The sequence below is a fragment of the Acanthopagrus latus genome, chromosome 9, assembly GCF_904848185.1.
Source record: "Acanthopagrus latus isolate v.2019 chromosome 9, fAcaLat1.1, whole genome shotgun sequence".
Classification (NCBI taxonomy): Eukaryota; Metazoa; Chordata; class Actinopteri; order Spariformes; family Sparidae; genus Acanthopagrus; species Acanthopagrus latus.
Genome location: NC_051047.1, coordinates 21,894,369 through 21,920,733, shown reverse-complemented (window position 1 = coordinate 21,920,733; position 26,365 = coordinate 21,894,369). Strand labels below are relative to the sequence as shown.

Genomic DNA, 26,365 nt, shown 5'->3' with positions numbered 1-26,365 from the left:
TTCTCCTATACGGCTGCTCTGCAAGTGTTGAGTGTCTGAGTGTTTTCCCGGTGTTATTAAAGACCCGGCCATCTTTTTGAAGTCACGCTCTGTATCCCAGCGTCTAACCTGGCGTCTCCTCTTCATTTGTCCTCCCCTCAGGTCTCTCAATTGACTACACTGCCAACAGGCTGTACTGGATCAGCTCGGCCAACGGCACTATCAACAGGTGCAATCTGGACGGCAGCGGGCTGGAAGTGCTGGAGACTCTAAAGAGGGAGTTAGTCAAAGGCACAGCTCTGGCCGTGATGGGTGAGTGGAGCTTGTCACGAGTGCATCAGATTGCCATTGAGGATTAGTCAGAGAGTGTGGAGGGATTACGTCTTTAACCAGTTAAGTGGCTGTGGAAACGGAGCTACCCAGCCGAGCCCTCGCAACAGTTTGTGCTTCACTTTGCGTGAAGTGGCCGGGGCATTAGATAATTAAAACGCGGGCCGCAGTGATTGGTGATTGATTTTCTCACCCCCTCGTAATGAAAAGGTGGGAGAATGTTCATTATGTGTTGATTCACAGCATCAGCGCCGAATCCGATGTGTCACGCCATCCATCACCTCGCAGGTTCATTTAAAAATCTCCCGAAATCTAAGTCAGCAAATGTTGTGAAAAGAGATCTTACCTTCGGCTCACATTGCAGCAGCCTTTAGCTCCCGGCGCCTTAGTTGTTTTCACCCTCACACCTTTTTTTACTTTTAATTAGGGCCATATGTAAATGTTAACTAGAACACGTCCTAGTTCTGCCATTACACCATCAACCCTCGTTAATCGTGTAATAACCAATCAGGCACAACCCAGGTTTTTTAAAAAAAAAAAAAAAAAACGTTAGAAAGTTAAAAGAGAGGGCGATCATTTAAGAACGAACTGTGTTCAATGACACATGAGCCCATGTCGTATTATCCTTTATACAATTATGTGTGTCACAAAGTGCTGATCCTCGCCCCGTCCCTGCTTCCTGTCACAGTTACACAGAAAGGTGCCTAAACGCACGACACATGGGTAGGCAGGTCAACAGAAAGCAAGCTTTAATTAGCTGATCGTCCCAAAATCCCCAAAAATCTGAAATCCAAAGGTCCGAACAATAAAAAGGAGAGGCAAAGGAACCTACCAAAGTGATACAAACCAGGCGAACCAGGAAACCGCAGGAGAGTCAGGACTGATGCAAGGATGAAAGAAGACAAACCAACAGAGAGCGAGGGAACATCAGGGCTTAAATACAAACTAAAGTAACAAGGGGGTGAGGTGCAGGTGGAGAAACGCTGAGAACAGGGCAGTGCCAGTGAGACTGATGTGAGACAGGCATCGGGGTGAAAACCAGACTGGGGAGGAGGGCAGGAACACTGGAGGGAAACAGAACAACAGGTGAGCAGGAAGTAGAAAGTGACAGGGAGAGGATCTTATTACAAAATAAAACGAATGTTAACTCCCGAGCCTTTTGATGATGCCCCCCCTCCCTCTTTCATACCCAATCATGATGCTTTCACCTCAACATCTCAACGGTTTTGGGTGATCGGGGTTGCATTTGCATCGTATACCTACAGTATATACTTTGAATATGTGGCAAAAAAGAAAATTCATTAATCTCCTCCTCTTCATTGACACAGCAGACCAGAATTTGAATTTTAAATTGTCTCTCTTCCACTCTACTGCAATCTTGAAAAATTGGGAAGCTTCCCAGCGAGCTGTGCGAATGCGTTTCCCTCGCCAAGATTTGGTAATGAGACGGGAGCAAACATACTGAACAGAGACTTGTTTGTTTTTGTGTGTGTGTGTGTGTGTGTGTGTGCGTCTGGACTAAAGTGTGATTTTTTATTTTTTAAGGGGTAAAAATGGAATAAAATCAAGAGTGTTGTCAGGGTGATACTTTGTGTTCTCGAAGCATGTTATTAATCACAGCAGGCTTTGGTTTTCTCGTGCGGTGGGTATCTGTCAGCATGTGCAGAGCGCATTAATTGCACTGTTACAGAATAACACAGCAGCGGCAGAATGGAATCCAACTGTTAGGATTTTCTGCAACTTCAGGCCACGTCTTTTTTTTTTTTTTTCTTTATTCTTGGTTTCATTTTTTATAGGCATTTTTTTTTTCCCTCTCCCAGTAAAGACTATGGGGGACTTTTCATTATATGGACGATGCAGACTTCATTATCGCGTGTCACAAATGGGAGATAGAACTCAAGGTGACATAGACTAATGGCTCGGCCCCTGCACAGTAGCAGGTACAGCAAAACAGTGGAATGATGTCTGCAAGTCACCATCAATCACAATTAATGACATTTTGTTATGTTGAGGGAAATTGTTTTGAATGGTAGAATGAACAGCCGTATTGTTATTGTACTTTGTTAAATGGAAAAAATTCACAGCGGCTCAACAGTACATGCTGCATGGTAATGAACCACCATATAGATAGAGGATAGCAATCTGGTGGATTTGTCCGTCTGTACCTGGATCCGTGCACAGGAAAAGCCGTTTAAATACCCATAAGACCCACAGTGAGCTTTTCATATAATCTTGGCGTGCAATCTATAAAATACTGTAAAGAGTTTTTAATGTTGAGCTTAGCGTTTAATACCACATTAAACAACTAACAACCCTTTTCACTCTTTGCAAGATTATGAGGCGGCGGCGACTGAACCGTTTTCACCGAAGCACATAATGAGGACGCCTCATAGTGTGTTAGAACAGCGCAGCTCACTGCATATTCATACCTACATGTATTTTAAACAAATTGCACCAATTTAACACAAAAGCTAACTACATAAATGGAAGGAATCAAATCGGATCCATGTTATTTATTCCGCCCAACATCACAGTCACGTTGCCTCAGTGGGCGTTACGATCTGTCCAGCGAAGGACGTCCTCTGTCCTTACACCCTCGATACGAGCGAGGAGCAACTTGCAAGAGTTATGGCACATTTAAACGACTTCACAGTCTGAGATTTATATTCTACATTTGCTGTTAAAATGTACCTGTTGCTTGTTGCATGTCAGAGATGCAGTTTTCTCATTTTTGCACCAAGATGACTTCCTACTTTGCTGCAGACCATTGAGCATATACTTGTATTACACACATTTTCAGTTGGAAATAATGCTTTGGGAAACCAACAGGACAGCAGCCAGACGTGTCATTTCCCAGCCTCTTTTGCTGCTGTTGGCAAGTGTATAGGCCGTTGGTGATGCCCATTACTGTGCAATGTCCCCGTCTGATGGTGTTTGGATTGTCTCCATGGTGGAAGATGCAATTAAGTGCATTTGCTGACCGTTCGCTCTGCAAGTTTGGCTGTGTTTGTCCTCGCTCCACATTCTTTATCTCACAAGCTCAGCAAACTGTATTAAAATTTTGGCTTTATAACCAGCATCAGAAGTACGAAACGGATATATAATCTGTCGTGCCAAGGGAATAACTTGTTAGGTGCTGTCAAGTGAGCATTGGTAATTAAGGGCCCTTGTGTACTCTGTGGTAATTAAGTCAATCTACTTAAATTAGTATTAATCAAACAACTATCCTACGCTCGCTTCCGGTCTGTGACGGCCCGAGCGATCAGTCGGTCGTGTTTGAAGTGGTTAAGGTTTTCTTCAAATCAGCGTCAAGCAAACAAGGAAGGTTTGAGGGTTTATCATGATCTCCTCACAGCAGGGGATGAGGACAGGCAAAGGTTATTCCCCTGCAGCAGTGTCTGTGGAGTGCAGCTTTTAGAGAGGAGTCATCTTGTCTCCAATTGCTGCAGAATAAGAAACCTTATTTCATAAAAGTTTTTGCAATGATTCATCCACACTTGACTGGCGAAATTAAACCCATCAGTTTCAGAGAACGAAATGACTGCAATCGATCAAGCGAAAGCTTTGACTAGCAAGAAGAAGCGTGTTAAAACAAAGATGTTGGGGTGCTTTTGGCTTCCCTTGGATTTCTCATTTCGCCTGCATTAGTCTCATTTCATCAGTCTGGTTTCATTAGTCTGATTTCATTAGTCTGATTTCAACTCAACTGGTCGAAAAAATTAGAATGACTGCACTGCTAGTGGCACAAGGTCGATCCACTCAGGTGCTAGGGCTCTGTAATAATTGGATTGGCTTGAGGGAAAGGTGAGGGCCTCCATTCAGAAGGTGTAGGTGATCCATCAGCCTGGAATCAAACTCGCAGGCTGAAGTGGAAATTGAATATGATGTGCCACAAGCGAGCAATCAGCTAGCCGGCGCTCCCTGCGGCTTCAAATTAACACAGGGTGCAAAGCTAATCTGGGCTAGCACGCCCTCCGGGATCAAATGTTTTGTAAACTGCGTGTCGACTGCCATTCTCACTCATGGGAATATGTCTGATTTGAAGAAACGAGTTTTACGCTCCCTTTAAGGGTAACATTGTGCCTGGAGCTATTGATGCATCTGGGAATTGCTTCTGTGTGTTTTTTATTCTAATAAAAAAAAAAAGAAAGAAAAAGGGGTGAGATAAAACAGTGTCTCACCTTCAAGGGATTGATGGTGTGCAACCTCAAGGGCACATGTGTTTTTTGGTTGTTTTTTAAAACTCATTGAGGTATATAGACCTTTTAGCCTATTCTAGATAATACTGTATTGATGTGAATTAAATCACGTTGTCTTTTCAAAGTGTTCCTCATCAGTATAATGTTCCATTTTTATAATCTTGGCCCTTTCAAAAAGGGGTAAAATCAGGTCTGTTTAGCAGTGAGAGGAGCCACCTGACTCTCCTCCGCTTTGCACTTCAGTGGGATTTTAAAATTGAGAGTTCCTGTCACGTCTGTAGAGTCTGTGGCAAAGAGCCTGGACTGTGCATCACTGATTTCTGCTGAGGGCAGAGACGCGGGGGTGGAGGGGGTGGGGGGTGGGGTGGGGGTTGGAGGATAGTGTGGCGGCGGCCGGGTGTGCCGGGGTCAGGAGCCTATTGTGCATGTGCCTCTTAACAAAGACACACTCATCACTTATGCTCACACCGGCAGCGCTACCGAAGCCCGGAGGTTCACTGTCACACAGAGCCGGACAGGACAGTGAATTAAACATCAGCGCACGGTGACACTCAGCAGCTACAGTACAAGCCGCCCTTGTACCGGGATGTGTTAGATTGGCTAAAGCAGTACGGTTTTATGAAATGAAAGACAAAGATGAGGAGATGGCGCCTCAAAATAGCCGAACGTGTTGTTTAACCGAAATGTACTACTTAGAATGACAAGGGTTATTGCTGTTCATCATCCATGCGCAATTCGCACCAATCTGCTGAATGTCAACGATAAAAAAATAACCTGTGAATGCATAAATAATTACAAATGGCGCGTCGCTCTCCCTGGTAAAGAGTGCACGGAAGAGCTGTTATCAGACTGAAAGCACCTCCCAAACATCAAAGTGACTACATTTCAAGGTTGCGAGTTGCATTATTGTCAGCAAGTGGGCAGAGCAGGAAGCAGGGTACGCCACACTTCAATCTCAAATCAGCTCAGAGAATGCTTCAATTATTAAGGGGCTGTACGGCATAAGCATGCCAGCCTTGGTGGATTAGAGTGAAAGCCGAAAGAAAGCCATGTGCACTTGGAACCGGTGATGTTGGGAGCGGGTGGAGGGTATTTGAGTGTCCTGTAGTGTTTTTCAAGGCTTGTTTGCGCAGTGTGATTTGTATAAAGAATTCTTACCGTAGCAGTATTTTTTTTTTTTTAAGCAAACGAACATTGATGGTTACAGGAGGCAAACTGTGGTGGGCGGATGAAGAATCGGCACAGCTGGGAACGGTCACCAAGAGAGACGGCCGGAACCCCGTGATCCTGAGAAACAAGACGAGCGGGGTCGTGCACATGAAGGTGTACGACAGGGAGGGTCAGAAAGGTAAGCAGGCTCGCATGTATCAACACACAAACAGATAACAGCACACACACACACACACACACACACACACACACACACACACACTAATGGTACCTTATTTCTTGCCTCTTGCCTGGTTGTGCTTAACATTCAGGAAGAAACCCGTGCCAGATAAACAACGGCGGCTGCTCACAGCTTTGCTTCCCCACTTCTGAGAACACCCGCAGCTGCTCCTGCACTGTTGGCTACAACCTGCGTAGCGACCGCATGTCTTGCGAAGGTACGTTTCCCAAAATACGCTCTCGAGAGCAGCCGACGCGCTCTCATATGCGTTTCAATTTTTTATGACTGCAGGTAAAAGTATACATCTTTAAAAATCCTCCTGCATCCATTACTCCTAAGTGTCAAGCAGTGCACTTACCTCCAGCACACGTGATTCAGCTATATACAGGTCAGAGGGCATTCATAATTTAACAATACGTTATGTGTTCCTCAGGCGTCGATTCTTTCCTGATGTACTCCATCCATGAGGGAATCCGAGGAATTGCGCTCGACCCAAACGACAACAGCGAGGCTCTCATGCCAATCACAGGAACGCTGTTTGCTGTGGGAGTTGACTTTCATGCAGGTACGATAACACGCGGCACACAGAGGGATCTCCACTGTTGAATCAGTGTTTGATATTGAGTTTAAGGCACACGATGTTACAAATCCACTGAAGATTAAAGAGTTGGGGTTTTTTTCTGACATGTGGTTAAAAGTAAAAGGTAAAAATAAATGGCTTTTACTGAACCTTTTGCTTACCTGGTATTATTTTCTAGCTTTTGTTTTCAGCTGTACGTATCCAGTATATTAATATTATTATACAGTATTTTCCACACAAATATGCACAGTATTATTATATAATATTACACAACACTCACTTGTGTTTTTTTGTTCTTTATTTCCCACAGTTCAAACCTTTCCCTCTCAATCTTAAATGAGTGGGAGGGAGAGGTCTATGTTATACTGGGCTCTAACCTTTTGAATAATGGTCTGCGTGACTGTGGAGTGCAGCGCAGATGAAAGAGTAATAAGTTCACATTACTGGGGAGCCTCAGCGTGAATAACATAGAACTATTCCTCTGAAAATATATTAATACAAAGCAATTCCTGAGATATTGTATCAAATGAAGGTGCGGTAACATACCTCGCAAAACACGAAAGCCGATAGCGCGCGCCATCGTTTGTTACATCCCTGCTTCCTTCTACGTTTTATATATATATGATAAAAATGATGCATTTATTACACCAACAGATGCTATGAATATACTATAAGCTGGAGGCATTGCATATATGTAATAGGACTGCCACTGAGGCATGATAGCGAAAGCCGTGTAAAGGAAAACACATAAGCACAAGTGAAAACAAAATGCATACACAAACAGGCTGGTATTCTTAGGATTTGCAGTAATTCTTCTCAGAAAAGCGTAAAAGCAGCAGCGGATAAGATGTGCGTTTGGGTAATTCAACATGTTTCGCCATGACTCTCCTTTGAAAAAAAAAAATGGGAGCAGGAAATGTAAATGTATTAAAAAAATAATAATAATTAGCTGAAGCTGATTTGATATTCCTAACCGTGTGAGTGTGGCAGAGACGGAGATCAACAGACGTCCCCTGTCACTTCTTATAATGAAGGGAGCAAACAATGTCAGAACACTGTCTGCAAAACCAAGGAAAGTAGGGTCTGATGAGCTGAAATTCTTAAGTCTATGAAAATGAAGCCAAAACTATTTGTACGGTCATTAGGGCTCAACAGTAAGACAATGTTTCCTTTTTAGCCAAAATTATTGGACGAGTTCACCACATCCGTCCAGAGGGAAATATCTCAACAGCTACTAGACTGATTGGTCCAGATGTTCATGCTTTGCAGATGATGAATTAGTATTACTTCGGCGATCCCCTGACTTCTCTCTCGGTGCCCCCATGAGGTTGACATCTGTGGTTTGTGCGAGTAAAAAAATCTCAACAACTGTTGGATGGATTGCCACGGAGCTCAGCTCACACATTCACATCCCTCAGGATGAATTGTAACCACAGTAGTTGTCTCTTCACTGTCCCTCACCTAGCGCCACCATCAGGTCAACCATTAAACTTGTCCAGGAACATACTCTGTTATCATAAAGAGCTTCCAAGTCTTGGCTGTACATTTTTTTTTTATTATTGACTAGAATGGCACTCAGTAGAGTGCATACCTCTGCCAAGGCTCAACAGTTCCCATTGATTCAGTCAGACCAAATCCAACTTGATAGCAGTTCAGCTCTCTAAATTTTAAAACAGCCATAACTGTTTTATGATAATTTTATCTCACCAGATGTAAGACAGCCAACCACAAGGACAACAGTACAATTCAGATGGAATCGTAATTCAACATCAGCATTTTAGGACCTTCACTGGGAGCATGCTAGTATGCTGACTTTGGCATTTAGCTCATAGGGCTGCTGTGCGTAAGGAAGAAAAACCTCTCGGACTCACTCTGGACTTCAGATCATGTGGTTCCCGTGAAACTAGAACTCAGATTCAGAAACTTCATCATCCATCACAGGAACAATGTCATAAATAAATCAGAGCAGATGTGCAAAGGTTGACCTTTAAATAATGAATGTAAGTTAATGACAGAAATGTGCGGTAGTCTCTCTAAAATCAACCACGTGGGGTGTACATGCTATTATCACGTGTATTTATAATGTATAACTCTTTACGTAACAACGTGTTACTGAGCGTTGTGGGTCGCTCATTACACAAGTAATTGTCGTGAGCCAGACTGCTGTGCAAAAGCTGCGAGCCTGAAATCTAATCTTGAATCTGAGTGACTTCAAAGGTCGATAGCAATCTTGATGTCTGACCACAGCTTTTAGAAAATAGGAAATAAGCGGCGTCCGAGCCAAAAAACCAGACTCGGGCGGCCCGGGTACGGAGCAAGATTGCCGATTGTCCTCCCCTTTATTCCTCTGTGCAGGTGAACGTGCAAATGCATTAGGGAGCCCATCCAAGAGCAGCAGCCAATAGATCACGCACATCATTTACATGTCATTACAGAATCCAGGCTGCCAGAGCAGAACAGATGAAAGCCCCGCAGCTGTATTCTGTCATATTTGAGCTGCGTGTTAACAGAGTGTGAAGGCAGCAGGAACAAGGAAGTGCTAATAAACATATAACGCCACCTATACTCCTAACAACCTGTACAGAGCCAAGCTGACAGCCGCACGCAGAGATGCTCCTGAAGACTGCACCATAAATAAATTACGCACTGTTTTATGTGCTTATGTAATAGGACAGTAAAGTCAGAACGGGTCCATAACAGTTTTACCAACACCATGTTTTGCATGAAGCAGTATACTGCCCTGTAAAAAAATTGGCCCACAATTGCCTTTCCCCGCTCAGGCCCTGTGTGTCAACAAAGAGCTGTGGACGGACTGTCTGGGTAATTTTCGCCATCACACTTTATAGTTCCACGCAGCCTTTGGGTGAAATGGGCCGTGCCGCAGTAAAAAATGTGCTTTCATGAGCTGCTTTGTTTGAGGGCATAAATACTTTTGTGGCAGCCACATTCATCATCAGATCTCCTCCTGTCATTAACTGCGTCGGATGGTTTTCAGGAAATGACACCGTGTACTGGACAGACATGGGCCTGAACAGAATATCCAGAGCCAAACGTGATCAGACCTGGCGGGAGGACATCATTACTACTGGCATCAGTCGGGTGGAGGGCATCGCTGTCGACTGGATTGCTGGTTAGTGACACTCTAGGGCCTGGAGTCTGACACTTTGGGCTGTCAGGCTGGTATGGATTGGTTAAAACTGGTTGGGTTGCTTAAAAAAACATTGACAAAGTTGGGTGTCCTCCAAATAAAGTCATTAGTGTTAGTATGTATGTACGTTCATGAGGAGATATTCATTAGTTGTTGTTTTTTTCTGTACAGGGAACCTGTACTGGACAGACCATGGATTCAATTTAATAGAAATCTCCCGTCTGAACGGTGCGTACCGCTCTGTGGTCATATCCGAAGGACTCGATCAGCCGAGAGCCATTGCTGTACATCCGCAGAAAGGGTATGCTGTGAAGTTTTTATTCATTTAATATTTCATTTTCATATGCACTGTATGCTATCTGCTGTAATCAGTTGTGTATATTAACGCTGGTGCAATGCTTTCAAAAGCATTTATTGTAGACAGAAGCCATATTTACATTTGCCTCTAGAATCTCTAATAACGAGTTTGGCAAAAGGTAAATTCAGACGTATAGCTGACTGATCATGCTGACCAGTATTTCTCCAGTACATAAAGTGCATATTGGTTTCTGCATAACTGCCAACAGAGAAGCTCTAGTTTGTCATTACCTATGGAAGCTGAGAACGGCCTTGCTTGCAATTAAAAAAAATAGTGTTTTTATGTCATAATCTGGAGGCCTCAAGTTAATTAAAGCCTTATCTCATGAAAGCAAGCGTTGCTATCTTGATATAACGAGATACTCAGTCCTTTATGAGAAAACAGAAAGTTGTTTCCTCTTGTTGCTTATCATGATTGACAACTGTTGCAGCTGATCAACTGATCAACCTATCAGGTTGTCCTTCAGTCTCACACACTTATACTAATTAGCCATAAAACAAATGCCATCAAATCACATTTCTAGGGAAACCGTTCTTACGTCAGATGGTTACAGCTGATGAGGAAGTCAGAGCAGCACGTCTTTGTCACGGGCCACCTCTGAAGCGAATGACGTGATTTTCTCATGTTAAATTATCCTGTTATCTCAAGTTATCTGCCTTCTGTGTTCTCCAGATAACAAGATAAATCAGCCCATTGTCATGAGAAAAATGAGCTTTGCTATCTCAAGGTAACCATAGTTAATTTGCGATCTTGAGGTGAAAGCATTCAGAAAATTAATTGCAAGCACGGCCGTTCGCGTCATCCGTACATCCAGCAGGTATATCTAAACTGCATTACCTCTTTTTCATGAACACGCTCTAGTCCAGAAAATCAGTACGTTTGTGTGATTCTTGTGTGTCGGCCAGGTATCTGTTCTGGACCGAATGGGGCCAGCACCCCTGCATCGGCCGCTCCCGTCTGGACGGTTCAGACCAGGTAACCTTGGTCAACTCAGGCATCATGTGGCCCAACGGAATTTCCATAGACTACGAGGTACAGTGACACACCGACGCTCTCCGCACCCACATACTGTAACTCCTACCTCATCTCCTTTTGAGGCTGATATATGACTTTGCCTACGCGGTTCACTTTGTGATATGCATTTTAAAATTACTTTCCAGGAAAATACATTATACTGGTGCGACGCCCGCACAGATAAGATCGAGAGGATAAACCTTGAGACAGGTGAGAGCCGGGAGATTGTACTGTCAGTGGCCAACGTAGACCTTTTCTCAGTGGCTGTGTTTGGGCCCTACATCTACTGGTCTGACAGGTAATTTGTTATTTCTCTTTAATGTGCACGCATGAAATGGCCTGCAAAGCCTGCAATACTAACCTGACTGTAACCCCCCCCCCCCCACCAAAGGTCTCAAGTGGAAATATTAAGAAGAGTAGTGCCTCACAGTGAGGGTCGCTGCCTATTTTTCACAAATACTCCGGGCAGAATTCAGTGTCATCTGCAAGGGCAAATTCGTCCTCACCCTCCTGTAAAAATCAGCAGCACAGTTAAATTTAATGAAGCCTCAGTTCTTTTCGTGAAGTCGGGAGCCTTAACCATTTTTTCACACATGTGGTTTTATTGGACCCCTGAAGCAACAACAGACTAAGCAAAGGTTTTGAAGTATTGGGAGAGAAATTGTTTTGAAATCCCTCATCAGGTTTTTTTCATCATGTATCTGTTTTTTAAGCTGTCTCACAATCGTCTCATTCTCTCCCCTGCACAGCAAGAAGCTTTAGCGTGTGTTTACCTTCAGCTACTTGGATTGGATGGCAGGACTGAGCCATCGTAGTCTTAGATTCTCCTTGACTCTTGTCCAATAAATGATCTGCCTTTACTATCCATCTAAGTTTGTCCTGTCCCTGCCTCGATGTAAAGTCAGAACACTGTCCTCTCTGAAACTTCAACCCCTTCCTTTGTCTCTCTTGTACTTCAGGGCTCACTCAAACGGTTCAATCCGACGTGGCTTCAAAACTGACACCAGCGAGGCTGTGACCATGAGGAGTGGTCTGGGCGTCAATCTGAAGGATGTGACAGTCTTCAATAGAGGCAGAGAAAAAGGTAGAGGAATCTGCTTTACAATCCCATTGGCTACCTTTACAAATATTCATTTTTTTGGACTCATTCCAGAAAAGACCATATTTCTACTAAGCTGTATACGTAGCTGTAGTAATAATGTTCCTGTTTGCACAGAGCTGTGCATATTCCATCCGATGTGCCTGAGCGTGTCCTTCATGACATCAAAATATGTTAAAACAGAACAGCTGGAGCCACTTTTGTGTCAAAATAAGACTTCCTCAAAAATGTAACCGATGGCAGACGGTGCCGATACAGCCTCCCTGTCTCCATTCTTCATCCACGTATTAAAAAAAAAGAAAGGGTCGTCTTGGCAATCCGTGAGCACATCCAAAAAAAACCCTGATAACCAAATCTTTCATAATGTTTGCAAGTAGGTGTGTTTCTCATTCCAACCACACAGGTGTGCTTTTTGTTTGGGCGCGCATCTCCGGTAATCCAAATTTTCCTTATACAAGTCCAAACAATGCTGCTCAAACCTGAATAGCATCATACCCAGCATGTCTTAATCTGAACATGCTGCATTTGGAATAAGGTCTAAACTCAGGATACCGTCACACTCTGAGTGATAATGGAAATCTAGTGCATGTCAACACGGTCAGCGATTATAAATTTGCTGTTGTCACATACAATACAGACAGGATTGCTAGGTGGAAGAAACTGAGGCAAAACCAGTAACCGAACATGTTTTGGGATTTGATAGGCACAAACCCCTGCGCCAGGAGCAACGGAGGCTGCCAGCAGCTGTGCTTCCACCTGGGCAGCGGCCGCCGTACCTGCTCCTGCGCCCACGGTCGCTTGGCAGAAGACGGCTTTGCCTGCGAGCGCTACGAAGGCTATCTGCTCTACTCCGAGAGGACCATATTGAAAAGCATCCACCTCTCGGATGAGAACGACCTCAACTCACCCGTGCAGCCGTTCGAAAACCCCGCTTTTTTCAAGAACGTCATAGCCCTGGCTTTCGACTACAGCCAGAAGACCGCTGAGACCAACCGCATCTTTTTCAGCGACGTCCACTCCGGGAACATCCAGGTGATTAACGATGACTGGACAGGAAGATCGATTATCGCGGAAAGTAAGTGTATTTCATATCTCCACTGTGTTCTTTTTTAATTAATTGTATGTCATGATATTATCAAAACAGCCATCCATTGTCCACCGCAGACATATTGAACACTTACACATGAACTGCTTTTGCCAATTCAAACAGGGCCACCACTAACATTCATTTTCATTAACGATTAATACGTTAATGAAATGTTCCCAATTATTTCATGATAAATTTGTCCCATCTGTAAAATGTCAAAAGTTGTGAAAAACAACTCTCAGCGTGATGTCTTATAATTGCTTTTTTATTCCAACCATCAACAAAAAATCAAACGCTCTCTATTGACTATCATAAATGACAGAGAAAAGAATAAAATCCTCACATTTAAGAAGTTAGAAGTTGAATGTCAAAATACTTGGTGCTTAATTTCCTTTGAACAACAATCAGTTAACTTAGTGTTGTAACTCTAATTAAGAAAGAGCTTTATATTTGCTACATTTTGCCAGTTTCATTGTGACAGGATTCAACTGCATGTGTGTTACATGTCTGCTGGTCTTGAGAATGCTTTGGCATGATGAGGTACAGAAGGAGTGGTTGGAATTACTCAGATGTTGCTTCCAGTCGGCCATCTTCCGTGGTAAAGGTGTGCGTTGATTTCAATCAATAGAGCACCGGCCACGAGACGGCTCACGCTTCACCTTACTTTTCACGTGTAGCTGCTCTCCCAAGTATATTTTAACGCCCTGTGTCTGTTTTCTTTTGACTTAGCTGCATTGATTGTGTAGCTAAGGTTGTGGGCGGTGCCAACATGCTTTAATAGTGCACACTGACACCGTGGCCGAGCAGATCCAGTACAGACACTGGCTGCTGATTGCAGTTGCTGCCGTTGTGACGAGCTGCTCTCATTACCCGAATGGAAGAAGTGTTATTTGTATTTCAGTTTTAATCAGATGGGACATCCCTTTTAAGATCACAGTATTCCCATTTCATTAATAGCACCTCAGCACACCCATTTCCTCCCCCACTCCTTCATTTCCTACTGCCAGTGCTCCTCTGAAAAGACCATTTAATACTGAATCATCAGGGTATAATGCCCGTGTTTGAAAGCTCTCTGCTTACTGACTGTCACAGATTGAACGACGCGACCAATCCCTCTCTATTCCTTCACTAAATCTCAGCCAGTCCTGCATTGATAAGCATGACTGGCGTCAGATGAACAGCGAAAGCCTCTGTTCTGCTCGGCTAGCATCCTCTGCCATTCTGTGAAGTTCCTACTGGGAGCAGAGCTCAGCACCTTCCACACCCCCCTCCTCACACTGGGAGACTGGCAGAGTGTTACTGATCCACTTCCACCCACCAACCCTTCTTCCACCCCCCTGCTGAGGGAGCTTTTATTTATCTATCTATCTATTTATTTATTTATTTATGTATTTATTTATTTATTTATTTATTTTCGAGGAAATGAACAAGCATTATTAAGAACCATCTGTTGTTATTTGTAAGTGTCCTTCACAGTTTGGCTCATGCGGGATGCAAAACCAAAGCGGTGCAAATAATTGATTTGCATAGAAATTAAATGACTGCATCCGAAATACTTTGCACTTAAGAGACTTACTTATTTTAGATACTTAATAACTAATAATCAGGCGTGGCCACAGTTTGTACAGTGTGTAGCTAGATTACATACAACTGTGGTAAGACACTCTGACTGTCCTTGGTTCCAGTGAGCTCATTTGCCATTGAGAGAAATCAGCCACCGTGTCCATCTGGGATTTCACTCCCTGCAATGAAACCGCCACCTTTCAGCCACTTCTAACCCCGTGCTGCGTACAAAAGCACGACTCCTCTATTTCCTCTCTCAAAGTTTCTGCCCGTGTCCCGTCACTGAGGAAAGGTGAAGATGTTAATCATCCATATTTCCCTAATTAAACTCCATGTCCCCCATTAATTACTCCCTCGCCCCGCCAACAATTTGCGAGAAACTCCGAGCTGCCAGACGGCTTTTATTGCAAACTATTAATTAGCGATCGGCTGACTCAGGTAGTGTCTTAAGCATTCTACAATGCGCTTTACAGGTCTTCAGATGAGAGGATACGGCCAAGTTCTCTATCGTCGACCACATGTCCCGCCATTTAGACAAATGACTGCAGGGTCTGCATCGACGCTCAGGCCTCAAGATACATGTAGAGACAGATGTTCTGTGAATACTACTGCGGTGTTACATATATTCGAGTTTCTTTTGGGTTGAGTCGAGAGAAAAAAAGAGGAGCGCGCCTCTCTCGCGGAAGATAATCTCTTGTTTTGTCAAACAATAAGCAAATGCACTTGCACCTGGAAGAGTTGCACACGGACAAACACAAACACACACAGAGGAACCTGGTTCATGCAGGTAATCTTTACAAAGCCCTAACAAATCCCATTTCCTTTCCGGTTGACAAACTGTGATATCAGACAGCTTAGGGTCCAGTGGCTTTGTAGAGCGTGGCTCCAATTTTAATAAATGTGCTGCATCACTGTAAGACATAAACTTTGTCTTCTTGTTTTTAAAGGAGATTCACTGCCTCCTTTGTCTACTTTTTTTCCAAAATTGAGGGGATTCAGTTGCAATCAGAAGGATTATTTGTATTGGGAGCGCATTTTTTATTTGTTTGTACTGGTTTGGCATTTTTAAATTGCTTTTCGCACGGTGTCAACATCTTTCACTGCTACAGCATGTACAATATTCTCTTCAATTTCCTCTCCCAGGATATAATGGAAACATCCCCCCAGTCAGAAGCTTCCACAAACACCCTGCAGTGGCCCTCGGGGGAGCAGTAGCCATATTCATGAACATCAGTACATGACAACTCCACAGCACTGTATTATTATTATTATTATTATTCCAACCTTCTCCAGATTGACATATGTGCAATACTGAAACAGCGGAGGTCATATTCAGCGGGTCCTCTTAGAGAACCATCGCCAAAAAAAAACCCCTTCAGTAAATAATCAAGCGGGAATATGGCCAGGTTTTTTTCTGTCTGTGATCACTGTCTCTCTCTCTGGAGGTTCCCCCCCTGTCAGTCACATTTTTCACCAACCCAGGAGGCTACAAAGGGCCTTTTCATATTCTGTGTTTAGGAAATTGGTTGGCGATGAAAACATATTCGGTTTCTGAGTGACTGTTGCATCAACAAATAGCTGTCTGTCCAGCGTAGTGAGGCATGAAGTCCTTTTTCCCCGTCAATCACCAAGGAAACATAATCCCAATTCCAACACAATTGGATTCTGCCATCTGTTACAGGCAAAGTCAGTATTTACCAAAATCTGCAGGAGGAAAGTTTGCAGTTTAGTGGCTGCAACAAGAGATAACTTTTTTTTTCCTTTTTTTAAAGAGATGTAGGTAGATTTCACCACCACCAAGATATGTAAAAAAAAAAGTTAAAATGTGTATATATATATATATATATATATATATATATATATATATATATATATATATATATATGTATGTATATATATATATATATATATATATATATATATATATATATATATATATATATATATATATATATATATATATATATATATATATATACACCATGCATTCTGTTACTTACGAAGGATGCAATACAGTTTGTTGTAGAAGAGACAGATGTGTTTCCTTCAGGCTGTGTTTTCACTAAACCATGCTTCGACTATTGTTTGTTAATTAGTTTAGTCTGTTGGAATTTCAGGAGAGGTCTTATGTGTCTGTTCTTTCAGATGTGGGCTCAGTGGAGGGTCAGTATTTACCAAAATCTGCAGGAGGAAAGTTTGCAGTTTAGTGGCTGCAACAAGAGATAACTTTTTTTTTCCTTTTTTTAAAGAGATGTAGGTAGATGTAGGTAGGTAGACCAAGATATGTAAAAAAAATGTTAAAATGTGTATATATATATATATATACATATATATATATATATATATACATATATATATATATATATATATATATATATATATATATATATATATATATATATATGCATGGTGCGTGGTGTATATATATATATATATATATATATATACACCATGCATTCTGTTACTTACGAAGGATACAATACAGTTTGTTGTAGAAGAGACAGATGTGTTTCCTTCAGGCTGTGTTTTCACTAAACCATGCTTCGACTATTGTTTGTTAATTAGTTTAGTCTGTTGGAATTTCAGGAGAGGTCTTATGTGTCTGTTCTTTCAGATGTGGGCTCAGTGGAGGGCCTGGCCTATCACCGGGCCTGGGACACCTTGTTCTGGACCAGCTCCACCACCTCCACAATCACCAGACAAACTCTGGATCAGACACGAGTCGGTGCCTTCGAGCGGCAGGCCGTCGTCACTCTCTCGGAGGAGGACCATCCACATGTCCTGGCCCTGGATGAGTGTCAAAAGTCAGTTTCTAACCCCTCCCTCATTCACTGTCTTTCTTCTCTCGCTAATTTTAGCTCTTGTCACAACATTTCTGTTTTGATTTGTTTTCATGTTGACATACGTTCAGGTAATCTCAGTTTTATTGCCACAAGCGGTCATCATCCTGCTGATGAGCTATAAAGTGTATGGTGATAACACTATAGTTGTTTTTGCTCTACGTTATCCTAGCCCTATTTAATTGAATCAAATCAAAGTGAATCCAGGGTTTTCCCTACAGGGCTAATGAAAGGCACAGCACTGAATTGGTTCTGAGCACCAAATGAATGTAAAATTAGCATTAAGGGCATCAAAAGTAACTGAACGACTCTACCAAGACCTTTTTGTATTTAGCCCCAAATTCCCTTCTACAGCAAGTTTTGCGTTTCAGCTTTTTATCCATCCGCTCTAGCTTTTCCAACGTTTGTACTCAAACAAGGTAGAAATGGTACAGCATAATGCTTAACTGCATAATTTTTCATAAAAAATGTGAAATTTCCCCCCCAACCCCCGACAGAAAGGTACACCTTAGTCATCCACTAACGGGGGGGAAATGAAAAGCTTGAATCGTTGGAAAAAGCTGGGTCCTTTTTTATAATCCAAAAGGGTATACAACAACATAACAGCATTCTGTCATTTAAAAGAGCATTACAAAAGTCCGGCCTTTTCTTTTCTCCCTGAGAAACACAGACGCTTGTTGCATGCACTTACCTTTTATTAGTTCGGTCCAAGATTTTAAGATTCCACCCCTGTCTATAAATCTATTCATGGACTACATTGTTGACTTGCTGCCAAGATATGTCCCAGGTAAAAGCTCTCAAATCCACCCATTGTCTACTGCTCAGTGTAGCAAAAAAGCAGACAAATGGAATTGTCTCCCTCCGGGCCCGAGGACGACATCATCAATTCAGGCTTTCAGGTTGCGTGCTGTGTCTGTTGGGTGTACCGTATTCCCCCTTCTTTCTGAAACACTCTGGCTTTTGCTCCCGTCTCTTAAGACCCCCCCCCCCTTTGACTGGTCAGCTCAGACACACCCGAGCCAACATCGCTAACGACAACAGAGCAGCTGTGCTAAACCAAATCTTACATGGCAAACTAGCCGGCACACTTAAATTATGCAAAGATATCACTCTGTGACTTGTGGTGTGAAGTCACGTAATTAAAGATGAGACTGCAAATGAGACCTCTCATGAAGTGTTGGTGCAAACTTAGACATTTCTAACTGTCATTGTCTTTTTTATGTGCAAGAATCTACATAAAACATTGGAGAGAATAAAATAAGGAGTGTGAAACATGCATGTTTGTTCGTAGAATGAGATAATCTACGCAATGAAACCTGTGGTAGAGAGCTTTGTGTTGTTATGAACACAAAGCACTCACAGCACTCAACTTGGTGACTTTTTAGCTCGGATCCACTCAGTGTGGGGGCTTTGGTGCATTATGCTGTTTTGGAGCTATAATCTGACATAACTATCAAGTACTTTGTGTTCGGTGAGCATTTTTACACCTCAGGTGTAAGTGTTCTGATCACTTCAGAGCTGTGCCGGTTTTAAAAAAAAAAAAGTCAGGGGGAAAAAAAAAAGTGTTTTCTGTTGTTCAAAAAATAGCGCTTCAGTATTCCTGTCACTTCAGATTTAGCACTTAGTTGCATATTCATGATTATAAAAACGAGACTGTGTGCAGTCCTAAAAAGAGTGAGTATCTCACTCTTCCTGCTGTACTAACTAAATAAATTTTTTGACCTCAGACTATATCCTTGGCAATTTGGCACCATATCCATCCCACTTGAGTAACACTGTCTGATAATTAGAATTCAAACTTAAGTGGCTAATTTGCAGTCCCTGCTTGTGACTTCTGACCGCTGTCCTTATTACTGCACAGGACCGCAATCCTTATTACTTCCATGACTTTATCACAGTATGAAAGTGAGAGCCCGGGGGCTGACGTGCTTTTTGTACAATTTGAAACATATCTACCTGTCTGTTTGTTTGTTTGTTTTTCTACGGTTTATCTGCATTGCTGTTTATTTGAAATACGCACCACCGACTCAGATAGAAATCTTTCATTTATTTACTCTGTTGCTCTTACTTGTGTTTCCAATGTCCCCACAGAAGAGAATAGGAATAAAATGACCTCCATCTCAGGTCCTGGCAACTATGGGATTATGCTGATGGCTGACTGACAAGGCTGCAGAAACAATCAGCAGTTTAATCCACTGCAAGAAGATTTTCCTGTTTATTAGTGTATTGTTTTGTTTTGTTTTTTTGTCCCCTGGTTGACATCTTGATAGAGCAGCTCTTATAAAATCCCATCATTTCTGCTCCCTGATTTAATTTCAGACTACACATATTTGTTTTGTAGTTCCTTGTCATGGTGTTGTGAATTCATCGAAGTACGAAGTGAACCGGAGCTCCTTTTCAGAGAGGGAGAGAGTCTCTTGCGACATGTGCACATTAAGATGAAGCCACTTTGCGATGGGGAAGAGATTAGTCTGCTCGCTAGTGATTAAATGTTTCCTCGGCTCTCCTCTTGCGTTTTAGCCTGATGTTTTGGACCAACTGGAATGAGCAGAGACCCAGCATCATGAGATCCACCTTGGCGGGCAAGAACATGAGGATTATCATCAGTACCGACATCCTGACTCCCAATGGACTGACTGTGGACCACAAAGCGGAGAAGCTCTACTTCTCCGATGGAACCCTGGGCAAAATTGAGAGATGTGACTATGACGGTTCCAGCAGATATGTGAGTGTGAAAAGGCGATTGTTTTTATTGTCTCTGTCAAAAAGAGTTTTTATTATATTTTCTGTCATTGTACGAGGCATGAATACCGTTTTGATAACAGTTCCACGTTTTTGTATTGTGCCCCTTTTAAATTCCCATGAATCAAACAATGTTTTTGTGAAAGAATCCCAGTGACTCACCAGAATCTGTTTGTCTCTCAGTGATGGAGATGTTTCAATGCAGAATATCTGAGAAACATGGCACTTATTCAGGGACAGAATGTCAGATTGATCTGCCCTTTTTATCCTGAAATGAAACATTTTTTTTTTTATCCGTCTTCCGTTTAATCTCCAGTCCCTTCTGGGCGCCTAAAAATATGGTCCTCCATACAGCGGATAGGATCAGAAATACCTTTGATGCTCTCTCCGATACTTCATCTCTGAGGGTACAGATGGTTTCCTTAATCAGAGAAGTCAATCCCTGTGAAAGTAAAGAAGCTAAGTGTGTGGAGTTCTTATTTTGTCCACGAACAACGTTGCATGCATAATGTATAACATCCTAACTGGATATATATCTTCCGTATTCCAGTGTGTAAAAGATTGCAGTACAAGGATGGTCCTTTTTTTTTTTGCTATGGATTTCATTTTGTGCTTGACATGACCTCCGCAGCTCAGCACCTTGGCCCATCTCAATTAGTTACCCATATGTTTGCCGAGCCGGGTCACAAGGCTCAGAAAGTCTTCACCTTTGGGTCCCCACCAGCCCTCGCTGCAGTCTAATCCTGCTAATGAAGGCTTTGCTGTGAGACCGCTCTGGGTGCTGATTTTCCATTCCAATTAAAATGTGTAAATTAAACCGAGGTTGCTGATTGTCAACTTCAGCACTTGCCCAAACTATGCTTTGCTAAAATGCTCGGAGACAACCCATCCAGTATATATATATACAAGAAGCTTACCTCGGAGATGGAAGGTTCAAGGCTCGTTGTCACTTTGGTGTGTCCTGATTGTTTTATTATTTTCGACACTGATCTGATGTGTTTAACTCAGCAAAAATTGCGAAACGGCTTGAAGATTTCATTTTGGAATATAAAAAAAAAAAAAAAAAAAAAAATGAGTTTGGCCCGACCACAGACAGAATAAACCACATTATAGAACCCCAATTTCGTATTGAGGCACATTAATGTGGACTTGGATGGGAGTGGAGTGTCCTCAAGGGCCCGGATACCCCTCTTCACTGCGGCAGTGTCATTACATGCTGTCAGTGTGGTTAGCGACGGAGGAGAACAGGAGCTGTGGCACGGCTTACTCCCCCGTGCCATTTTGAGAGCGGGGACCCATGTCGTTAATGAAGGCAGTGCTTCGCGGAAAGGGCAGTGGAGTGCATGATGAGGGAAGATGTCAGTATGTTTAGCGTGGGGAAAGATGCCATGAGGAGAAGGATTTGAGAGCTGCCTGGAAATGGTTCGTGACGTGTGGGTTCAATGTCAGAAGTGCACTCTCCGGGGACGTTAATGTTGTAATGCAAACACAGAGTAGATCTGTTTTGAGCTTGTCGTCATGGAAATTGAATTAACTGATATTGTTTTACACCAGATTTAGCACATATATAAAGTTCTTTTAAATACAGGAAAACCCAGTAAAGTAGGTGATTGATTAGTTTCATTTTGCCAATAGAGTGAAAGTTTAATGTATTTTTTATTTTTTTTGGTAACACATTCAATAGCACAAGCACCTCAGGAAACAGGGAACAACAGACAGCAGCACAGGCGAGACTGACAATGTAACAGTGGTTACTTTTTTATATCTTATTACTCGTCTTTGTCTCAGAACTCAACGCAGACTGCATGGTGCTCGAGCACTGCTTGAACAAAGAGGAATGGAAAACTCCCTTTGCACCAAGATCTGGAGCTTATTGCATCATAGCGTCTCATTCCAACAGGGCAAATTGGCCTGTTCACCGGGTTGTTATGTTTCTATCACCGCTGATCGGAGCAGCAGCAGATAAATCCCCATGACTACTGCAGAGTCTTATGAGTGCCTTTGTACCATTTTCCGAGACAAAAGCCAGATGTTAGCAGGCGTTTCTTGCCCAGTGTGGAGGAGTATTATTCACACATTGTTGAAAACAGTGAGAGAGTGACAAGAATCAATGAAATATGTCCACATTTACCCGAAACCCGAGTTGAGCACCAAAGTAATGAGTTGCGGGCTGTAAAGCTGATGTCTCCCAAAACCTAATTTCCTATCAATATGTTCCATCCTAACACATCTGGCTTTCAGTCCTCCCTTCTTTCTCTCTGTCAGTGTCTGTCTCTCACTGGCCTGTTGTTGCTTCCACACGCTGGGCTCCTTTAATCAACACCTGTCCTATTAATCCCAGTATGGCACAGGGCTAATGTGATGCTGCTTACAAGCCTGTCCCACTTAATGGCTGAGACTACCAAGCTGCTGGAGGCCCCAATCACCAACACACACGCACACACACACACACACACACACACACACACACACACTCTCACACATACACACTAGCCCGGAGAGTCCCACAAGGAGGCATCTGATGGATTCCTGCCTCCCTGCCAATGACACTGTCATTTACTCCCCCAACATCTGGGTTAAGCATTCACGTGGGCGGCGGGGGTGATGTGTTGATTAATGAGTCGAAGCGTCGTTCTCCGCATTCATTCCCCGGGTCGTGCTCAAATTCCGTCGATGCTTCTTCCACCGAGATCTTAAAAAGGAATTATCGTTTTGTAAAATATTGGCAATATGAAATGTATGTATTCTCCCTGTTTCGACTGCAGGATCTCTTCTGGCGTATTGAATCATTCACATGCTGTAAATTGTGCTATTATCAGAGCAGAAACCTGAAAAGGAAATGACGGAAAGCAGTTCCCAACATGAGTGCTCTGCCTTTTACAATGTTTTTCTTTTTTTTTTTTAGGTCATAATTAAATCCGGACCTGGGAACTTCTACGGGCTCGCCATCTACGCAGATTTCATCTACTGGTCGGACTGGGCCCGCAGAGCCGTGCTGCGATCCAACAAGTACACGGGTGGCGACACCAAGGTACTTCGAGCAGATATCCCCCATCAGCCCATGGGAATTATCGCTGTGGCCAGGGACACAAACAACTGTGAGTATTTAAACACCTGGAGATGAACTTAATTTAATGGCCATGGGATGCGGTGTTGTGTCTGCAAATATTTGTGTAATATGTGTTTGCAGGTGCCTGGCTGCTCATGTGTGCGTATAGGCAGTTTATACATGTGCATATTCATTATGTTAGCGTAGTTTAGGGCAACGGACCAAAATAAATATGTTGCTGTGTGCACTTTCTCTGTAGCAAGGCGAGAATGATAGAGGAAATGTTTCAGTTTGTTCTCTGTGGCCGGCGACTGGCTTTACATTTTGCATTACAAGCCGCACCTGAAGAAGTAATACAGCCAGACATACTCGACTTTTTGCGGTTAATTCCAACAACAACATTTTTCAAATTCATCACAAATGACTGTTGTCTTTTGTTTTGTCAACCTGAGCCACTGGTGGCCTACGTCCAGGGACCGCAGATGGAAATTATCTTTCAGTTTATCCGGTGCGGAAAATGTTTGGTGCAGTGTTCTGTCAGATAAACAATAATAAGATAAAAAACACATTGAAATCAAATAAAATCTGATGACAGCATATCAGGTAGTCAAGAACACAGAGAACTAAAGCTTTTTTTTGGCAAAGTCAAACAAGATGTTATCTTTTCATGAAAAGCTTTCCGGATAAAGATGAGTCAAGGTACATGAAATGGCGAATTAAAGAGACAACTGTCTGTTTTTTTTTTGTCTTGTCCATCCTGTGATGTTATGCTTAAAAATGTTGAAACGCGGTCTTGAACTGCAATCACTGGCTCGGCAGCCTCCTCGCATAGGTCGCTCCCATCACCATCCCCTCCGCCTCCTGATGTGAAAGTCAGGTCATAAACAAGTGATGTGAGCTTGATATGTCACATATTGCACAAATGTGCAATTGGTACGTGTGACGCATGAACAAGTCAACGGTTTACAGTAATGTTAATTGCCGTCATTTTACTGACAAGTCCGTGTATAAGTATCTGCCCACTGGTCCATCACACAGGCTCCTGTAAGTAAAAGGAAAGTATTTTTTTTTTAAAAAGTGTAGTACCTCTTTAGTGTTTTAATGCAAAAAACAGCGAGAGTGATAAATGAACTTGGTCTTATTTAGAAAGGGCTAGGAACTTAAGTTTCAGAGGTAATTAATTAAAAAAAAGCAGCCTATGTTGTAAAGGGAGTCTCTAAAGTGTTGCATAAAGTTGAATTTCCAAGTAGGACAAAGGGAAGTGGGCTTAAGTGTGTCCCACTGGTTGGACTCAGACGCCGAGAGCCACACCGTTCCTAGTTTGTCTCGTTGCGTTGGGAAATAATCACGTCCTCTGACCTGCATGGGCGCAGCTGCAAGCCGACAGCATAATGTGCGGTGACCAGCAGCTGGCGGATCTGATAATCAGGTTACAGTTTCTGGTCTTTTGCATTGTGAACCTCTTTGTTACATTTGTATACTGACTGTGAATAATTATTTGTGGTTTCTACCTGCGCTGCAGAGCAGAGCAACACTCATGAATAACATACACGTGGCTGGAGGGCAGGTAATAACAGGGTCTCCGATGCATGTTTCTGAAACTGCGCCTGTTGTTGCTAACCTTCTTTTCTCTCTCAGGTGTCGATGAGAGCTCGCAGTTCTGTTTTTTTTTTTTTTTTTTTTTTTAAAGGTTATGTCTGCTGTTTGGTCATGCAGTTTAGTGCATTACATGATTCCCACAGAGCTACACACAGTCTTTTTTTTTTTTTTTGTCACATTGCACCCCAGGCAATGAAAGTATGCAGCATTGTAATATATTTGCTACCTGTCAGGGAGGATAGTAGTCAGTGTTAGAACAGGCTTCAACGACAGCTTTACCCTTTTATGCAGTGGAGCATTTCACACTTGAATCAGCCCTATGCTTAACAAAAAAAGAAAAAGAAAACAAGGGAAAAAAAAAACTAAAAATGACAGGTTTGTTATTGATTAAGAATATTTTTTACGGGAGGAAATCGATATCAGCTATGTCCACCATTTAAAGTCAATATCGTATTCGGTGTCAGACTCCCAGATTCAAAAAGCAGGAGCTCCTTTTTGGGTTCACCAACCATTTAGAAATAACAGTCCTTCCTATGGCCAGCAGATGTTCCAAATTCTGATTCAGCACCCTGTGGGACTTTTCACATTTATTTTAAATACCACTTAATGCAGTAGATAAGGGGTGCTGAGGCTAATTGTGCTCAGCAGAAAGTCACAATGCTTCCTCAGAAGATAAATCCGTGAATGCATTGAGCATCTGAGACCGATGACATCTAACAGAGAGTGTTTGCCCCTGGAGATTTTTGCTCTTTGGCGGCTTCTGGCCCACTAATCACTTCTGTTTGATTGTTATTGAAGGTGAGCTGTCCCCATGCCGACACATGAATGGAGGCTGTGGTGACCTTTGTCTCCTGACCCCGTATGGGAGGGTCAATTGCAGTTGCCGTGGAGAACGTGTGCTGCTAGACGACAACAGATGTGTGTGTAAGTCTGCAAACCCCTCAGACCATCCTCAGCACCGGATATTGATTTGTGATGGCAGTCCTCATGGATTAGATTTTTCAAAAAAGAGTCATCTTCTACATTAAAGGTCCCATATTATACTGTTTTTCATCAATTTCACTCAGCTGTCAGAGGTCCAACAACACTGTATTCGATATGCATTGCCCCAAACCCATCCGTGGTTCTGAATTTCAGCTGTCTAAAAGTTGCTCTGCTGAGCTCTGAGAGCAGTATGTCTCTGTGCCTGCACCTTTAAATGCTAATGAGCTCCCTCTGTCACCGCCCACTTGCCTGCTACACATCCCTCTCAGGAAGATGATGCCTCTTGCGCTAGCGGTAGCATGCGCTAATATTTTATTGTGGATGTGTGTGTGTGTATATATATATATATATATATATATATATATATATATATATATATATATATATATATATATATATATATA

General features: G+C 42.6%; 1 protein-coding gene across 10 annotated transcripts in view; it reads left to right on the top strand.

The window, feature by feature from the left end:
• Positions 1–26,365, top strand: part of lrp1bb (low density lipoprotein receptor-related protein 1Bb) — a 338,212-nt gene that overhangs the window by 239,542 nt on the left and 72,305 nt on the right. For all 10 annotated transcript variants that reach the window (XR_005076787.1, XR_005076788.1, XM_037108848.1 and 7 more), the window contains 14 exons: positions 142–291; positions 5,716–5,856; positions 5,990–6,115; positions 6,332–6,463; positions 9,474–9,608; positions 9,798–9,927; positions 10,890–11,016; positions 11,145–11,296; positions 11,958–12,082; positions 12,801–13,172; positions 17,362–17,551; positions 20,108–20,312; positions 23,235–23,427; positions 25,776–25,901. Coding sequence is in view for 8 of the 10 variants with exons in the window: in XM_037108848.1 (XP_036964743.1) it covers positions 142–291; positions 5,716–5,856; positions 5,990–6,115; positions 6,332–6,463; positions 9,474–9,608; positions 9,798–9,927; positions 10,890–11,016; positions 11,145–11,296; positions 11,958–12,082; positions 12,801–13,172; positions 17,362–17,551; positions 20,108–20,312; positions 23,235–23,427; positions 25,776–25,901 (2,304 nt within the window). In the remaining 2 variants the exon portion in view is untranslated. The remainder of the gene's footprint in view (positions 1–141; positions 292–5,715; positions 5,857–5,989; positions 6,116–6,331; positions 6,464–9,473; positions 9,609–9,797; positions 9,928–10,889; positions 11,017–11,144; positions 11,297–11,957; positions 12,083–12,800; positions 13,173–17,361; positions 17,552–20,107; positions 20,313–23,234; positions 23,428–25,775; positions 25,902–26,365) is intronic.